The sequence below is a fragment of the Dipodomys merriami genome, unplaced genomic scaffold (assembly GCF_024711535.1).
Source record: "Dipodomys merriami isolate MVZ:Mamm:240054 unplaced genomic scaffold, mDipMer1.0.p SCAF_85, whole genome shotgun sequence".
Lineage (NCBI taxonomy): Eukaryota > Metazoa > Chordata > Mammalia > Rodentia > Heteromyidae > Dipodomys > Dipodomys merriami.
Genome location: NW_027206457.1, coordinates 4,631,844 through 4,649,663, shown reverse-complemented (window position 1 = coordinate 4,649,663; position 17,820 = coordinate 4,631,844). Strand labels below are relative to the sequence as shown.

At 34.9% G+C, this 17,820-nt stretch overlaps 1 protein-coding gene across 5 annotated transcripts in view; it reads left to right on the top strand.

Annotated features, from left to right (window-relative positions):
* Positions 1–17,016, top strand: part of Phkb (phosphorylase kinase regulatory subunit beta) — a 203,936-nt gene extending 186,920 nt beyond the window's left edge. For 3 of the 5 annotated variants that reach the window (XM_070011933.1, XM_070011935.1, XM_070011936.1), the window contains 6 exons: positions 245–447; positions 8,105–8,239; positions 11,508–11,637; positions 13,683–13,790; positions 15,406–15,546; positions 16,178–17,015. In XM_070011933.1, coding sequence (XP_069868034.1) covers positions 245–447; positions 8,105–8,239; positions 11,508–11,637; positions 13,683–13,790; positions 15,406–15,546; positions 16,178–16,315 — 855 coding nt within the window. In that variant the 3' untranslated portion in view covers positions 16,316–17,015. Of the gene's footprint in view, positions 1–244; positions 448–8,104; positions 8,240–11,507; positions 11,638–13,682; positions 13,791–15,405; positions 15,547–16,177 lie in introns of all 5 variants that reach the window. The other 2 variants (XM_070011934.1, XM_070011937.1) reach the window with 2 other exon arrangements.
* The last annotated feature ends 804 nt before the right edge of the window (positions 17,017–17,820 follow it).

Sequence of the window (17,820 nt, the reverse complement as noted above, 5' to 3'; positions counted from 1 at the left end):
CATCCACTCACCTTCTGACACCCTCACCTGCCCTTATATTCTAGTCTAGACTATGAACCACCATGAACTCCAGTGGGAGCCATGCTTTCAAAACCATTTTAATAAATAGCAGGAGCAGTTATTCAACCTAATTTCCTAGCTGTGTAGGGCAATTTCAGCCTGCCAGTCATCTTGAGGTTTGAATTTTTTTCTTTTATCTTTCAGTGGCTAGGAAATTTTTACAATAAAATTTTGCCACTTACAGGTAACTCTGGGTGCCTTTGGACATGAAGAAGAGGTTATCTCTAATCCTTTGTCTCCAAGAGTGATTAAGAACATTATCTATCATAAGTGTAATACCCATGATGAGAGGGAAGCAGTCATTCAGCAAGAACTGGTCATCCATATTGGCTGGATCATCTCTAATAACCCTGAGTTATTTAGTGGCATGCTGAAAATACGAATTGGGTGAGTGAGTACTTTGTATTTGCATAAAGAAAATTGTTCAAGCAGTCCTCAAACAAACTTGGCCTTTACATATGAAGCAGTGTTCCAGGTATCTGGTGGATATTTCCAAATATGCCTCTTTCTCCTAAGCCATGAGGCAGCATCTGATACACAAAGGAATAAATATCAGTTGCCTAAAAAAAAAAAATTATGTTTATTTAATTCCCTCCCTAGCCCTTGTTAGACATATTGAAGTAAATGCTCTCTGGTAAAAATCAACTCTAGTAATATCAGTCTGTAAAGCACTAAGCACAATATTTGTAAATATCTATAAATAAAATGGGCAAGCTCGTAAAAGATTCTCAAGTAAAAATTGGTGTCAGCAGACATGCCCAGATCAAAAAAACTTTTAATATTTCTTCACTCATTTTCTACTGAAATCTAATGTTTAATTTTTTATATCATAATTTTTGAACTAGACTCTTCTTATCCAAGAATTTTGTGAGGAAATATGTGTGGTATAGAGAAATTTAATTGAGCTCTGGCATTGAACAGAACCAAGTCCAGTCTTTTACAGCTACTTCTCATCTCTGTAATCTTGGATAAATGATTGAACCTTTCCAACCTCACTATTCTATGTAAGATAAAAGGAGATCATATGTTTCAAAAATCCTCTGATAACCTAATGAAGTATATTACATTTATCATATCAATGTTTCCTAATTGTAAGAGTATGTTAACATCTGAGCTTATAAAATAGCAAATACTTGAATATGCCGGTTTTTGTTGGGTATAAACTTAAGTGCATATGAATGTGAAGTAGGTGTATATATCTTCAATTAAATAATTGGACTTCGATATCATTATTTCTATTTTACATGGTGCTTGATTGCTGGTATTGATTTCATAATTTCTCAATATTCCTGTGAATATATTGATTTCTCCTGGTCCTTTTATCTGTTCTGCTTTATGTATTTAAAACTTAGTTTTATTATATTTAAGTAGTTATACAAAGGAGTTACCATTTAACAAAGAAGTTTATGAATTTATGTTGAGCATTGTCACCCCTTTCGACATTTTCATTCATCTTCTCCTACCTACCACTTCCCTTACTCTTCTTCTCTCTCTTTTTTTGAACTTTTCTTAATCTTGTAAGATATACATTAGATTCTTGACTTCATTTTTCCCCCTCTTCTCTTCATTTGCCTATCCCTTTCTCTTTGACCTCACCCAACCCTTTTGAGTACTCAGTTCCTGGTGTTTTATTTTACTGAACTTTGATTTTGTATTTCTAAAGAGTTACACTATTTGAATTCTCTCTTGAATCTACAAAATTTCAGTTAATACATTTGTATACACTTGTATACCACCCATTGTATTTACTTAGAAGGTTATAAGCTAAATCTAGCTTCCACATATAAGGGAATATATGCATCCTTAGTTTCTCTGGGCCTGATTTAACTTCACTTAACATAAGACTTCTATATAAGGCTTGATAAATGAGACTGCATCAACTGTTTTTTATTTCAACCAAAAGCATAAGGATTAGTATAATAAAGCTAGGAATATCCATACTATCCCCCAGTTTCAACAGAATCATAATGACTTGTTGTTTGGCAGTGTACATACTTTTTAGTTCTTCCTTTTATTTTTCTAATGATAGAGACTAGATTCTTGTCTTTCCCATCTATATCATAGTCTGCCTCATTAGAGATGCTCAATGAATATTTGATTGCTTAATATGTAGTATAAACAGATATAGGTGGCTCACCTTAAGGTAGTAAAAGGGAATTTAAGAAAAACGAAAGATAGTCTGCCTTTGTGCTCAAATAGAATTAAAGCATGCTTAAGTTAGACAAATATGCTTAGTTTGTGCCACATAATATTGGTATTAAGTAGAAGAGATTAAAGTCATGTCTGTCAGGTAATGACCCGAGTTAAGAGGCTGTTGTTTTATGAAAGCCCTGTCATTCATGTAAAATATATCAAGGTGTAGCACGTGTCTCTGTTTACTTACTAGGAGAGTGGTGCAGTTAACGATCCCAAAGTATTACAGTACTGCTTGGATCAGATTTTTTTGCCACCATGTTTTAGAAATGACAGCATTCACTTGGTAGAATAGACATAAGAAATAAAGATATTTGCTTTTTTATTTTTATTTTTAAAGTTTTATTATTAAGTAGTTGTACAAAGGGGTAACAATTCCATAAATCAGATTGTGAGTTGAATGCATCAATGTTAACCTCTTCACTCATTCTCCTCCATTATTCCCCCTCCCATTCCCACCTCAAGTTAAGTAGTTCAATTTTTACATAATGAACATTGAATGTAATGACTTCATTTGTTTACCTTTCCTCTGGTACAACAGAATAACCTATGCACTGTATTCCTTCCTGATTTAACATTTGCATTTTTTGTTTTATTTTGGTGCTGGTCCTAGGACTTAAACTCAGAGTTTAGGTTCAGTTCCTGAGCTTTTGTGCTCAAAGCTAGCACTGTAATGCTTGAGCCACAACTGTACTCCCAGCTGTTTTGGTGCTTAATTGGAGATAAGAGTATCATAGGCTTTTCTACCCGGGCCAGCTTCAAACCATGATCCTTAGATATCAGCCTCCTGAATAGCTAGAATTACAGGCTAGTGCCCAGTTCCTTTGAGTCCCCCCCCACTCACCCCCCCCTGTCAATTTTGTCATCCATTGCTTCTGTTGCTTTTTAAAGCAATAGGACTATGTTTTCGTTGGGTTTTTTCTTTATCCAAGGTTAATCCTGTCAGTTCAATTTCCTCAATTTTACCGCTACCAGGCTCTCCTGTGAACAAAATTAACCTGCTCACAGAAATAGTATTCTACTCTGATAATAATTTGATTTGCTGTCTTATTATTGATTTGTGTACCAGCTTTCATGTTGAAATAGATCAGGTTCTTGACAGGCCCACTACTGTAAAGACCTCCAATCAACTGCTTTCTGCTGCAGGTCTGTCAGTCAGGCTTCAGTAGCAGATAATCCAAGGATGTGTGTTATCAGGCCTTTTTCATCTCTATTTTTCCTACTGCCAAGTCATTTCTGTAAGCAATTATTATCTAGACATAGACTGCCCTCTGATGCCCAGAACTTCATCTGTGGCTCAACAGTCACTGATCAGGGAGGGCCATTGATATCAGTTACCAACTCTAGTATTGCTTTTTTTGAGTACTGGAGGAAAGAAGAGGGAAGACAGCGCCAAATTCATTAGCATAGCTCTGATAGTCATTCAGAAACATTTGCTTTGGACATTTGATAGATGATTTTGCTGTGATTCAGTCAGGGCAGGAGTGAGTCATTATTCTCTGTTTACCAAACTATAAACTCAGTTTAGCTCATCAGCTTGTCGCCCTCTATAGAGTAGTGTGCATCAAGCAATATGATCCCTTCTTGCACTTTCTCATCACCTACTGTATAGTATATTAGTCATCATATGAGTTTTCACAGCATAATACCACAGATAAGGTGGCTTAAATAATAGAAACTTACTTTCATTAGGTCAAGGTGCCAACTGACTTGGATTCTTCCCGACTTACACTTAGAGGCCAGAGCTTCAACACAGGATTGGGTGGTGATATATAATCCAGTTCATAACATTAGTAAAATGTTTGCATTAAGGGCAATAATCAAATCCTACTTCTTATCTTGAAAAAATATCAAAACTATTGTTAAAATTTGTTTCCTTCTGAGAATCAGTGCTATTATTTATGGATTTTTTTAGAAACTATCAGCCATTTGGTTTATGAGTGGTGTCAGATTTCTATGCACTTTATTTCATATTCTACTCTTGGCACATATAAAGAAAAAGTCTTTTAAAAATGCTGATACATACAACATTATCCTTGCTAACTGTATCACAGGAGAGTTTTAGAAGAATAAATTTATGTTCAGGATTCCACTGAAATTGTTGTCTGTCTCTTTGTACATTTCTTCAGTCTTGAGGAATTTATCGTTCTATAGTCCAACCTTGATATGTGTGAAGGTTGACTTGGTCAGTGGTGTGTATCTGCCACTGTCTTATTTGCTTATTGGCAAGTAGAGCATGTGTCTGGTTCTTTAGACAGACTGAATTTATAAGGATCCTGGTCCAAGGATAACTGTCATTCTTCTGACCTTCCATGCCTCTTCTTTCTTCCTCTCTTTTCTTCCCCATTTTTGCATTGAAGTGCTTTTATTCTGTTATTATCAAACCAAGTTTTTGATTTTGTCAGTAGGAATGAGAAAAAGAAGTCAGATTTTACCTTTGCCTTTTTTATTAGTAGTTCTTAAAATGGATAAAATGATTTTGATTTTCTTAACTGTACTCAGTCATTTCCTATTTCCAGTTTTTGCCACAGCTATTTTAGTAGCTTATGTCTAATGTTTTGTTCCTTTTAGTTTTTTTAAAAAATCCAAGATATAAACAGACTAATAAGTGAATGTTTTTAATTAACATGACAAATCATACTTATTTGTGCTCAATAAGTGAAAAAGTTACCTTTTTTCTTTTCTGATGGATGATTACAAAGTTGACTATAATGGTTCACAGAACTGCTGAGATTTTACAAATAGAAGGAAGAAGCCCAAGGGAAAATTTTAGATCTCTGATTGTCTTTTTGTACAGTAATAAAAAAAATTAAAGATACCCTGCTTTTTGAAGAAAAAAAAAAAGTTTTCCCTTGCTAGTACTGGGCTTTGAACTGCATCATCCCTAAGCTCTTTTTGCTCAAGGCTATCCTCAGACTCAGCCTCCTGAGTAGCTAGCATTACAGGTATAAGCCACTAGCACCTGGCCTATGTTTAGCTTTAACATCTTAAATTATTGGAAACTTTTAAAAACAAAAAACCAGTGTTACTTAATTCATTGTCATACTTAAAAACCTCTAGGACTTGAATTAAAAATTTATAACACAGCCATGCGCCAGTGGCTGAGGATTATAGTTAAGAGCCAGCCTGGGCAGGGAAAGTCCATGAGACTCTTATTAGCTATCCAAAAAAGCTGGAAATGGAGCTTTGGCTCAAGTGTTAGATCACTAACTTTGAGGAAGAAAGCTCTGGGACAGGGTTCAGGCCCTGAGTTCAGGCTTCAGGAACTTGAATTTCAGAAGTCAAATAACAGAAGTTAGCTAATTATTTTGTGACCTTAGAATCTCAAAAGCCTTTTATATGCATTCTCTTCTTTGTTCCTCAAAATAATTTTATAAAGTAAGTTAAATGGTTTAATACTACTTCTATCTGAAAAACAATTTGCTACTGAAACATCGTTGGTGGCAGAATTTATATTTAAGTCTGTTATTGTTTTGGCTTATAAAATATGTTAACAGTAGAATTATTTGACAAATTTCCATATACCTACTTTTACATGGTATTGGCTATTGATTTACCTTTTATTTATTTTATTGTTAATGTTGTTACAAAGCAAGTCCTACATAGTTTGAACTTTACCCCTTAATGTTTTAGTGAGTGTATGTGATAGTATTATGTGTGTGTGTGCTTAATAAGAATATTTTGAGTTTTAGTTATTTTTTCTTTTTTGACAAGGTCCAAGCTGAACTAAAACTCCTGTCTCTAAATTCCAAGTGCTAGGACTATGGGTATGCACCCCATGGTCATCTAAGGTATTTTCTTTAATGATCACAATACTATTATCATACCCAACTACATTAGCAATAATTCCTTAATATCATCAGATACTCAATTCATGTTCAAATTTTTCTGATTGTCTCCAAAATGACATCTTTTTTTTTTCTTCAATCGTGGGGCTTGAGCCCAGAGGGCGCTGCCCCTCAGCAATTCAGCTCAAGCCTAGTGCTCTACCACTTGAGTCGCAGTGCCACTTCCGGTTTTCTGTGGTTTCTTGGAGATTAGAGTCTCATAGACTTTCCTGAGCAGGCTGGCTTTGAACCACAATCCTCAGATCTCAGACTCCTAAGGAGTTAGGATTATAGGCATGAGCCACCGGTGCCCAGGGGCATCTTATTTTTTAATAAGAATCTTTTAAAACAAAGCCCATGCATGACATTAGTGGTTATGCTTCTAGAACCCAATTAACTTTAACATTGAAGCATTCAAAATAACTATGTTCCTCCCACTCTTGTGCTGGTGTAACATTTTCGTTAAATACCATCACTGACACTGAGGTTAGCAAGTAAAGGGAAATCCTAATCTTTGCCAGTAACATAGGCTTAGTCCAGCTTCTGTTTTCAGGCAAAAATGTGAGACTATCTGAAAAACAAACTAAAGCAAAAGGATTTCAATCCTAGTATTACAAAAAATTAAAAATGTAAATAGCCAATTTATAAAAAGAGTTTATTTTTAATGGTTTCCTTCATTAAAATTATCTTCAAGAAGTAAAAGGAGTTGCCATTCAGCAAAGCAGCTTATAAAAACATCTTGATCAGTGTCACCTCTTTCAGCATTCTTACCCATCCTTCCCAACTTAGTCCTTCCCTCACTTTTCCTGATTTTGTAAGATATACATGATGGGTTTTCACTGCATTCTCCCTGCTCAATGTTTTCATTTATAGCCAGTTAGCTCCACTGCAGCAGGAGTGCCTGATGGATACTACTTATGGTTCATTGAGGGAGGTTCAGCATTTTTAATTCCTTCTTTTGCACTAAGGTATTAAATTTATTCAATGGGGATGCATCACTGTTGTTCTGCAAACCAATCTTGGCAAAAAGAAAGACTTCAATTTGCTTAATATATATTCTTTATTTTTTTAAATCTCTGGGCTTCCTGTGGATTGTCTTTCAAGGAAGTGGGTCAAGAGAGAGAGATACTGTATCTGGGTGCAGCCACATTAATTCCTCGCTGCTGTAACTAGGTATTTGTTCCTTTATAGGACAGGCAATGTAGATGAATGAAGGCACATTCATTTAAGATGCACTGTTATTCACTGTTCACCAGAGGATTTAAGGCTACAGCATTGCCATATGAGAGTAATTCTCCTTCTTTTCCTAATAGTATATAGGTTTTTGGTTACCTAAGGCACAATATTATTTCCACAGTTTCTATGATTTTCATAACGAGTTCTTTCCTCAGAATATAGTACATAAAAGAAATGAGATGGAACTGCATTTTAAAAGCTTCTCAAATTAAAAAATAAACTTGCTTGCACATAAAATAATTAAATATTTTGGCTATTCCAAAATGCATTGGTTAAAGTACATTTCTTAATGCACACTCTAATTAAATTACAACTAATCACATCTTTTTATTTTGGATATAGACACTTCTGTATCCTCTGCCACCCCCAAAGGATGACTTGCAAAGTAAAAGAAATGAGTATTTTTAAATGTCCATTATATTTCTATAATAGCACAGCCAGTCCATTTCATAAAATACACTGTTTATGTCCCATTTGTTTTTGTATTTTTCTGGTGTTAAAAAAATATATTGTGGAAGTTACTTTCATATTATGTATTCTATTACACTGAATTGGTAACATCTCACTAGATAAGATCTTGGTACTTATCTATTTTCATGTCTTATATCCACTACTTATGATAAGCAGCTCTCATTTTTAATAAGAGAGTGGTCCTATCAAACAATCTTGAAAGTGATTATATCAGTGGTTCAGGAACTTGATGGATCAGTGTTAAGGGCATTTTTGAAAAAGAACAAGGTGATTTTATTTCCAGAGTTATCTATTCATACTTCCCTGTTTTGTTTCAGGTGGATCATCCATGCTATGGAGTATGAACTACAGATCCGTGGCGGAGACAAGCCAGCCATAGACTTATATCAACTGTCACCCAGTGAAGTTAAACAACTTCTGCTGGATATTCTCCAGCCTCAACAGAATGGAAGGTAATTAGGTCCTTTTATTATAGACACATCATGATTTTTACCTTGCTATGCATGTGAAACGAATAAAACACTAATAAAGGTTAAAATCCAGCAGGGCTGGGCACCAGTGGCTCACTCCTATGCTCCTGAGGGTCATAGTTCAAAGCCAGGCCAGACAGGAAAGTCCATGAGACTCTTATCTCCAGTAAACCACCAAAAAAGCTAGACGTGGCTCTGTGGCTCAAATGGTAGAGCACTAGTCTTGAGCAAAAAAGCTCATGGACAGCACCAGGCCCTGAGTTCAAGCCCCAGGACCAGAATAAAAAGAAAAAAAAAGAATTAAAATCCAGCAGAGTATCAGAGGCAACCATACTAGACAGTATAGACAGAGAAAATAATTTCCATATTTGCCTTAATTTATAACTTTGTGTTGCTTCAAATTTTATACTTTTCTCAGATATAATTTATAAACCTTTCATATTTTTATTATTTTGTGCAAAATGTGACAATACTTACCACTTTTGTCAAATTTTGTCAAATTCCTTTCTGAAAGGAATTATAGCCTCTTCTCCCAACATTTGGTGAGAAAGAATTATTTCATATGTTGTCTGTAATTCTGTCTCCCTGTGTAGATTGTCATCTTCAAGGCTAAACCCTTTATAAACTTAACTTGTGCTTACCTTGAAATAAGAGCAGAACAAATAATGGATTATCTTGATTTTAATATTTATTTTTTTTAATTCCAGAATGAGCATTGTTACAATTATTTAAGCAAGTATGTACCAAGCACCTGTGTGCCTGTCATTTTCCAAAGTTAGAAAATACTTAGAAAATTCTTCTTGGACTTTCTAGATACCTACAAAAGTAAATTTGAACAAATGGAAAAGTATTCTTGTTCTTAGAACAGCTAATACTATGAAGTTATAAATTCAGTGCAATTCCAATAGCAATTTAGTATATAATGAAAGTGGCATCTCCAGTCATTGGGTTAGAAATGGACCTCGTAAGTAAATAGTGATAGGACAACTAGGTAGCTATTGGCAAAAAGACAAAAGTAAATACTTTATACCACTACAAGAATGAACCCTATGTAGATTAGAGATCTATATGTCAAAATGGAAGTGTACAAATACTAAAAGACACTGGTAAACTTCCTTTTAACCTTGGCATGGGAAAGGCCTCCAACTAGGACTCAAGCCGTTAAGGACAATGAAAGAAAAGATAATAAAATCATATAAGAATGCATACCAAGCACAAGGTCCTGAGTTCAAATCCTGGTATCACCAAAAAGAAAAGTTTTGTTTGGTTGTTTTTTTTTTGGGGGGGGGGGTGGTTGTCTGTCTGTTTTGGTGCTAGTACTAAGGGATTGCACTCTGTCTCACCAGGCTTTTTACTTGGCTTTTGTGCTCAAGGTTGGTGATCTACCACTTAAAACATATCTCTACTTACAACCTTTCTCTGGTTACTTAGAGATAAGAGGCTCATAAACTTTTCTGTCTTGCCTGACTTTGAACCATGATCCTCATAGCTCAGCCTCCTGAGTAACTAGTATTGCAGATATAAACCCCCAACTTAAAAAAAAATTAAATAATGGACATCAATTTGATATATTTTTCCAGGTATTTCACACACACACACACTTTATATACATACATTCACAGAATTATTTTTCTTTTATAAAAAGTGGATAATATGTTTGTAGCTTATTTTATTTTGTTTTTTATTTATAAATGCTGGTATATAAAACTTTATTTTGTTCCTTATAATGGCTCCACAGAATTTTATTATATTTTTTTAATTATCTAAGAACATACTACATCATGTCTTCTTTAGAAAATTACATAGATTTTGCATCTTTGGAACTTTGTTGTCAATAATATGTTACATTTTTAGGATTTAATACTTAATTTATTAAAATAAAAGATCTCAATATCACTATGTTCAGTTATTATTATAACATTTAGCATTTTGTATCTGAGCTGTACACAGTGGCTGAGGCCTATAATCTTAACTACTTGGGTGGAATAGATTGAGGGACTGAAGTTTGAGGCAAGCCTGAGCACAAAACTTCATGACACTCCATCTCAACCAGTGCTTGGGCAAGGGAAACACAAGCCTGTTATCCCAGCTAGGGAGAGCACAATGGCTGAGCAAGATGGCATAAGCCTATCATCATCCCCAGGGAGGACAGAGCACAAGTAGAAGGATCACAGATCAAGCCAGTGCATGTACAAGCAAGACCCTACCTCAAAAATAATCATACAAAAGGTGTTGAATGAGTAGCTCAAGTGGTAGAGCACCTGCCTAACAAGTATGAGGCCCTGAGTTGACCTAGTACTGACTGCAAAATAAAAGTAAGATTCTGTGTCTGGTTTCTCAACACTGAGGGTTTAACCATATTTAAATAGCAAACTCATAAGGTTTAAAATTGAATGATTTTATTTTTTTTCAAATAACTAAGACAAGCCACTCAGAAATACTTTATTTTAGGAAAATTTCATGTTAAGACAAAAGTCAAACTAGGAAATGCTTACAATATATTTAATTGGAAAATAATTAATTTCATATAAAATTATTTTAAATATTCACATTAACAAAAGGAAAAATTATAAAAGGATATAGAGACAGATAATTTCACAAATAATAGGTTAAAATGAAACTATGTCTAATCTAGGTATCAAACAGGTAAAAATCAAAACAAAAATTGGGTTGTATTTTTACTATAAAACTGAGAAAATAAGAAATGGATCATTTTAAGTACTGTGTAGGAGAGTTCTTACTCTGTTAGACCCTCTTGAATATTGAATGATCTTATAATAATGCTTTTTTTGAGCATTCATTTACTCACCAAATGTTTATCGGGCAATTTTTTCAGAAGGAATGGTCAAGTATATGGCTCCCATGCCTTTATAGAGGTTATGTTTTGTTACATGTCAGAAACAGAAATTTGGTTGGTCCTGTGGTTATTTTTCCCTGTGTTTTTAAAATAGAACCATTTTGTGTACTAGAAAAGCATTTGATCATGTAGTAAGCCACTCACAGCTTACTAGAGAATAATGTTTTGCCTGCTTAATTTTTTAAAATGTTGGAGATTTCCTCTTCTCTTGCAAGCTCTGTTTTCACTATGAAATATTTACTAACCTCTGTAACACATGGCAGATATGCATCATTGATGGGTTTGGGGCTTTTATTGCTCAGCCTATTGGAACAGTTCTGCCATACTGAAAGCTCTGCTTTCTACCAGAACAAGCATGTTTTTCAATGCTAAGGCATTTTTCTTTGTCTATAGATGTTGGCTAAACAGGCGTCAGATTGATGGGTCTTTAAATAGAACTCCTCCTGGGTTCTATGACCGAGTGTGGCAGATCCTGGAGCGCACACCTAATGGTATCATCGTGGCTGGGAAGCATTTGCCACAGGTAAACTTCACTGTTGATAATAGGAAAAGAGACCTAAAAGTGTAGAGAATTCTTTCCCTGTCTGTGCTACAAATAACTTCTCTGCTTTTTTTTTCTCTCTCTCTCTCTCTCTCTCTCTCTCTCTCTCTCTCTCTCTCTCTCTCTCTCTCTCTCTCTCTCTCTCTCCCTCTCTCTCTCTCTCTCTCTCTCTCCCTCTCTCTCTCTCTCTCTCTCTCTCTCTCTCTCTCACACACACACACACACACACACACATTTTTGGTGGTGCTAGGAGACAACACACTCAGAAAACATGCATTCAAATGACAAAAATTGATTGGGCCTAAGAATCCAAGTGGCCTGGTAATGCAGATAAGGAAATCACTACTTAGGAATTGCATTGAATATGAAAGATGCAGTAAGTTTTTAAGACACTGGAAAGATAAACACTTAACTTCACTTGAGGTATAGCTTACCTGTGATTACCAAATGAATAAATGCCCTCTTCTCCAGATAATTTCCCAAGTTGCATAAACTGGTGACCCATGTTTACTACTCTGAAGCAACCCTGCCTCCTGGGAGCAGAAAGCTGCTGCTCTTGGTGCCCTCTGCTTCTGCTAAGCCTCATCTGTGTATATCTGGACAGTGCACTGTTGCAACCTGCCATTAGCATCTGGCTCAGTTTCTGCTAATACCTACCAGATTTCATCTGATTCTGTGACAGTCTCAGCCACTTTCATTTACTATCTTTTTTTGCTAACAATAAGTGTATTGTGGTATGCTTTTTATGCTCCAGGAACTTTTTATGTACTCAGTCCTCTTTAACAGTTTTGTAAAAGAAATACTTTACTATTCTCATTGTATCTAGCAAGTAGTTAGCCCTGGATGTAGCCCCTGGCAGTTTGGCTCTGAGCCTTCTCTCTTAATTTCTCTGCCTTTTCTTTCAGAGAAGTGTCTTGTCTATAGCTTGTTATAATTGCATCACATAATTGCATAATATCACATTCTTTAATGTGATATGTATATTGAGAGAAAAGTAATGAGAAATCATGAGTTTTCCTTTTACTTCGGAACCTCACTAATCCCATTGTTAGATGTGTAAACAATTGTGTATTTTGGCAAGCAGGCTTCATTTTCCCCAAATTAAATACTAATAAATATTAACGATATGTTAGAAATTACTCACTGAAGTACAATAGATGTATTAAATACAGGTGTGAGGAATTGTTAGCCACTGATGAGCAGCTTTGCTCTCACTTGATCACAAGATAACAATCAAGGAGACCCTTACTTCCTTCTGAATAGCAAGTATATAACACAGTTAAAGAGCTGTGGCTAAGTTCACCACAAACCATTGTAATAGAAGCAAATTAGTGTGTAATATCATCTCTCCATGTCTGGGAAGGATTTTAGTGACCTCATTTGTTTTCTACCTTGAAAACCTAACATTTAGATCTTTCCATTCCATTTGAGAATAACTCACCATGGCCAGATTTAGATTTGACTTCATTTTCTGCTTTCACTTGGTTTGTAAAAAGTGCATGGAAGACTGTATAAATACTTCTGTTTTAAATGAGAGACAAAGATTAGAGTTGAGAAAAATCTTTTAGTCTTGCTTCTTTTTTCTGTTTCCTTGCCTTTTCTACATATAATATTGTTTTGACTTACTTGTTTGCCTTTTTGCTGTAAGTTCAGAAAGGACCTACCACAAAAATGATGTAAATTCAATAGCAAGTGACTTACATGCTAAGTCTGACAGCAAGCTTAACTTCCTGTGTTAATTCTGAAAGCTATTAATTTTTTTTTTTTACTGTTCCTGTTATGTACTGAAATGGCTTTCTAATGTAGGCCTTTTCCCCTAAAAACATTAATATGGTGAGAATAACCATTAAAAATGTGGTTGGCTTCAGTACTTTGACATATATAAAATCCAGTCATGGAGCTACAAATGCTCTTGAAGGTTTTATAGGAACTTGAAGAGATTATTGATTAGAAAGTGAAATTCTCTTATTAAATGAAAAGTATAGTGTAACATTCAACATTTTAATGTGGTGGTATATTTTTTTCAGCAACCAACCCTATCAGATATGACCATGTATGAGATGAATTTTTCTCTCCTTGTTGAAGACATGTTGGGAAATATTGACCAGCCAAAGTACAGACAGATTGTTGTGGAGGTTTGTATTAAAAAACATGGAAGGCGGGGGGGGGGGGGGGGCACGGGAGGGGAAAGACATGGATGGCTGAAGATGCACTTTCTATCTCTTTACTGAAACTAGTATAGTATAGGAAAAATGCTCAGGGATCCAAGAATAATGTCCCACACCAGACTGTAAGCTCCCCTAATGTAGTCTCCAAAGAGCCAGCATCCTTCACTCAAGTCAAGGCACATGTAAAAGTCAAATGCCTTAAACCCCTTCCATGTGGAAAAACTAATAGCTTAGCCTTTCAGCAGCATGCCATAATAGAGAAAGGGATCGTTTTATTTTTGGCATTTTTCTGTTTACAAAAATAATACATATTTATTGCAGAAAGTCTCAATAGTTTGGAAAATTATAGAAAACAAAAATTTCTCCACCCCCTGTAGAACTGTTAACTTTTTGAAAGACAGCTTTCCTGGCATCTGTCTGTGGAGAAACAATATTAAGGGTGCTGTGTCATCATTGTTTTGGGTATAGTTAAGTGCTAAAACACATAAACAAATATACCTAAGTGCACACACGCCCTCTGTCACTGTAAAACACTATCAAATACAGTAAAGTCTTTCCTGGGAATGTCTCCATTAGACTCTCTGTTTCCTGAAGGAGGCTCCCACTGATTCTGCAGATGCTGATTAGTTATCTAGGTCAAACGGTAGACATAGAGGTTTTTATTGTGGACCAAATTGGCCCTTTGCAACAGCAGTTCATCTTCCAGCTGAAGCCTGCCATGTGGGTCTCCCTGCATTTTACTGAAAGTGTTTCTTTTGTTTCTTTCAAGTCCTGTTTTGGAAACATTTAAATAAAATCCTGATTCCCAAATTGAGTACTAAAAGGTCTGTTAATTTTTCAGGGTGCAAATGAAAGACAAACATTATCTCAGCTTTTACTATATGTTGCATGTTTAGACACAGTTTTCACATGTAAGAATTTGTCATCTACAGTGAATATTACTTATGGTGATAAATGGCCAAAAAACAGGTTGATGCTTTAAACCAAAGTAATTTATACAGACCAAATAGTACTTATATCATAAGAAAGTCGGAGTTACATGTGTTTTTAAAGCACATAGTCATTCTCTAAGTAACTATAGTTGCATTCATTTTGAGGTGATTAGCTCCAAGTCACTTAATCATGACAAGAGCTCCAGAATCTCTCTTAAATCTATCTCCCTTTTTTAGCTTTGTTTCCTACCACCTCTTCGCTGGCAGCCTGCTCAAATGGACACTGTATTTGGTGGCTTTCCAAACAGGATTGATGACTGAAGGTCCAAAAACTCTCAGAGACTTTTGAAAAGAACACCATGTACTATATACAGAGTTTAAAAAAGACATTTTTATGTTATTAGCATTACTTGTTAGCAAAAATTGTATATAGTTATGGAGATATACACACAAACAAGTAATCATTTTCCAAAGGTACTTTATGCAACTAATTTTTAAAATTAGGGGATTTCTATCTGTAGATGCTCCTTAAGCCTCTTGTATAATTCAGAAGACACCATAAAATACCAGCATCATCCATCTGTTGGATTAAAGAATGAAAGCATGTCCAGACTTTGTCAGTAATGGCTTTCAATGTCTGTCTCTTTTAGTTACTAATGGTTGTATCTATTGTACTGGAAAGAAACCCTGAACTAGAATTTCAAGACAAAGTAGATCTAGACAGCCTAGTGAAAGAAGCATTTCATGAATTCCAAAAAGATGAGAGTCGGCTGAAAGAAATTGAAAAACAAGTAAGTGGTGAAAACAGCTTTTTGTAGAATTTTTTCATAATTTCAAGTCTTCGAGATATCCCTAATCTCTTATTTAACTTACAAAACAAGATCACAAAATGTAAAATAGAGTATTGAGAGGCAGTCTGACTTATTTGAGAAATAAATGTTGTTTCTTAGTTGATTACTAGTCAGCTCAGCTATACATTAGTGACAAAAAAAAATCTAGGAAGGGATGAATTTTCTTTATATAGTTGGTAATTAAATGTGCTTTTTTCAGAGAGGTGCCATTGGTTCCAGAATGCTATAAAGTTAAATTCTAAGGAAGATGGAAATGCAAAACAGGCTATGTGCTGCCCAATGGAGTCCCTTCTAGGCTCTCTGTTTAATATTTTATAATCATCTGTGGGAAAGGTTCCCTAAGTAAATAAAAATTACCAGCAAAGAGAAGTATACTAAAAATGTCTGTCTTTGCTTTATACGTTCATAATATGCCTCAGGAAAATGAAAGGAAAGCTTAGGAAGCTCATATTTTCCATGAGGAAATCTTTCTGTGAATTTATTTTCCCCCTAGGCTGACACTGATTCTACCTGTCAACTCTTAACACACACACACAAAATCAAATGTCTTACTTACTGTTTTCCTCTGTAGGATGACATGACTTCCTTTTACAACACTCCCCCTCTGGGAAAAAGAGGAACATGCAGCTATTTGACCAAGGTGGTGATGAATCTGCTGCTGGAAGGAGAAGTCAAAGCAAGTAATGAAGACACCTGTCTGGTTAGCTAGTGAGAAGGGATAAGAGAATCTATCAGAACAGCTTTTCTAAAAGTGTGTTGAAGTTTGTGCTGATGCTTAATCAAGGTAGCCATTAATATATGAACTGATCATGCTAGTAAGGTGATTTTGCAACACCCTAGGCAGAGAGATTAGAACAGTGCATGCCATTGCTAATGTAATGGTCGGAACTACTTTTAATCAAGTGAGAACAAAGTTTTCATGATTATGCCAACTATCCTGAGAAGCTTCACTGAGCAAGAGAAATAGTTTATGAATTGAAATTCATACTACTGCATGTTTTATGGTTAAGTAACCCATCAAAATGAATATGATCTTTAGACTGAATTCTCATCTTCTTTGCTATTAAAATGAACTTGCAAACTAGTAATCAAGGAATAGCAAACATTTTTAAGTGGTATTGTGCTAGAAAAAGATGCTAATATACATCATACAAGCAAGGTTAGTGGCTGATACTTGATTTTCAGAAACTGCATTACTAATAATATTTTAGTATACAGAGTTATATAATTTTTACCTTGTAAACATGACATGATTTGTATTTGTGCTAAGTGTAGGGTTTGGACTAAAATATTATATAATAAATTTACACTTTAACATCTTCTTTGAACTGCCAAAAAACCAGAGGATTGTTCAGAAATATATTATATTTAGAGCTGTTAACATTGTAAAAGCAAAATAAAGTCATTAAATTTTATTTCTGAATTAATAAATGTATTGGGACATATTCTTTGTTCATGTTCCTCATATCAAGTTTAGTACTCCTGAATATTTTCATTTAATTGACTTGGACACAGAATGAAGGGGAATCTATGCCATCTACCATCACACATACTTTACTACCAAATTACTAAAGCAAATGTTAGTAAAAATAGGAAATATCTCAAATATTTAAATTTTATGGATGTATTCCTAAGTGTTACAGTACTGTCTATTAGTTTAAGCCCTATCCCCGTCATTTTTCTGGCCAGTCTTAGGGAGCTTCATCTGAGAAATCATGTTTGTTACATAAAGTATGCATCTTATTTGAAATCTGAAAGTATTAAGGAGATGGACAGGTAATTGTACTAACAAGTTAGTTGATGTCAGATAAATGGGTATGTGAGCACATGGAAAAAATCAGAAGAGCCAGTCACATTTCTTGTAACTTTAAAGTATGATGCCTAGATCTTATTTTTAAAAATGCATATACATTACTTGGTAAAATGAGAATTTTTTTTAAAAAACTAACTTCCCAGAAGATCTTGAGAAGGATATGACAAAGAGGGGAATTAATTAGTTAGCTGGATATGTGAAGAGAATTTATAAAAAGGTAGACCTGAATAATGAAGCTGGTTTTGTAAACTGTAGGCATGAATAAAAACAAGCATGAAACCTATGGAAAAAAGAACCTAGTCCTGGCACTTATGAGCTGGGGAAAGGAAACAAAACAAAACAAAAAAACCCACCTAGAAATATTTAGCATGTATTAAAATTCCAAAGAAAGCTAACTGGTA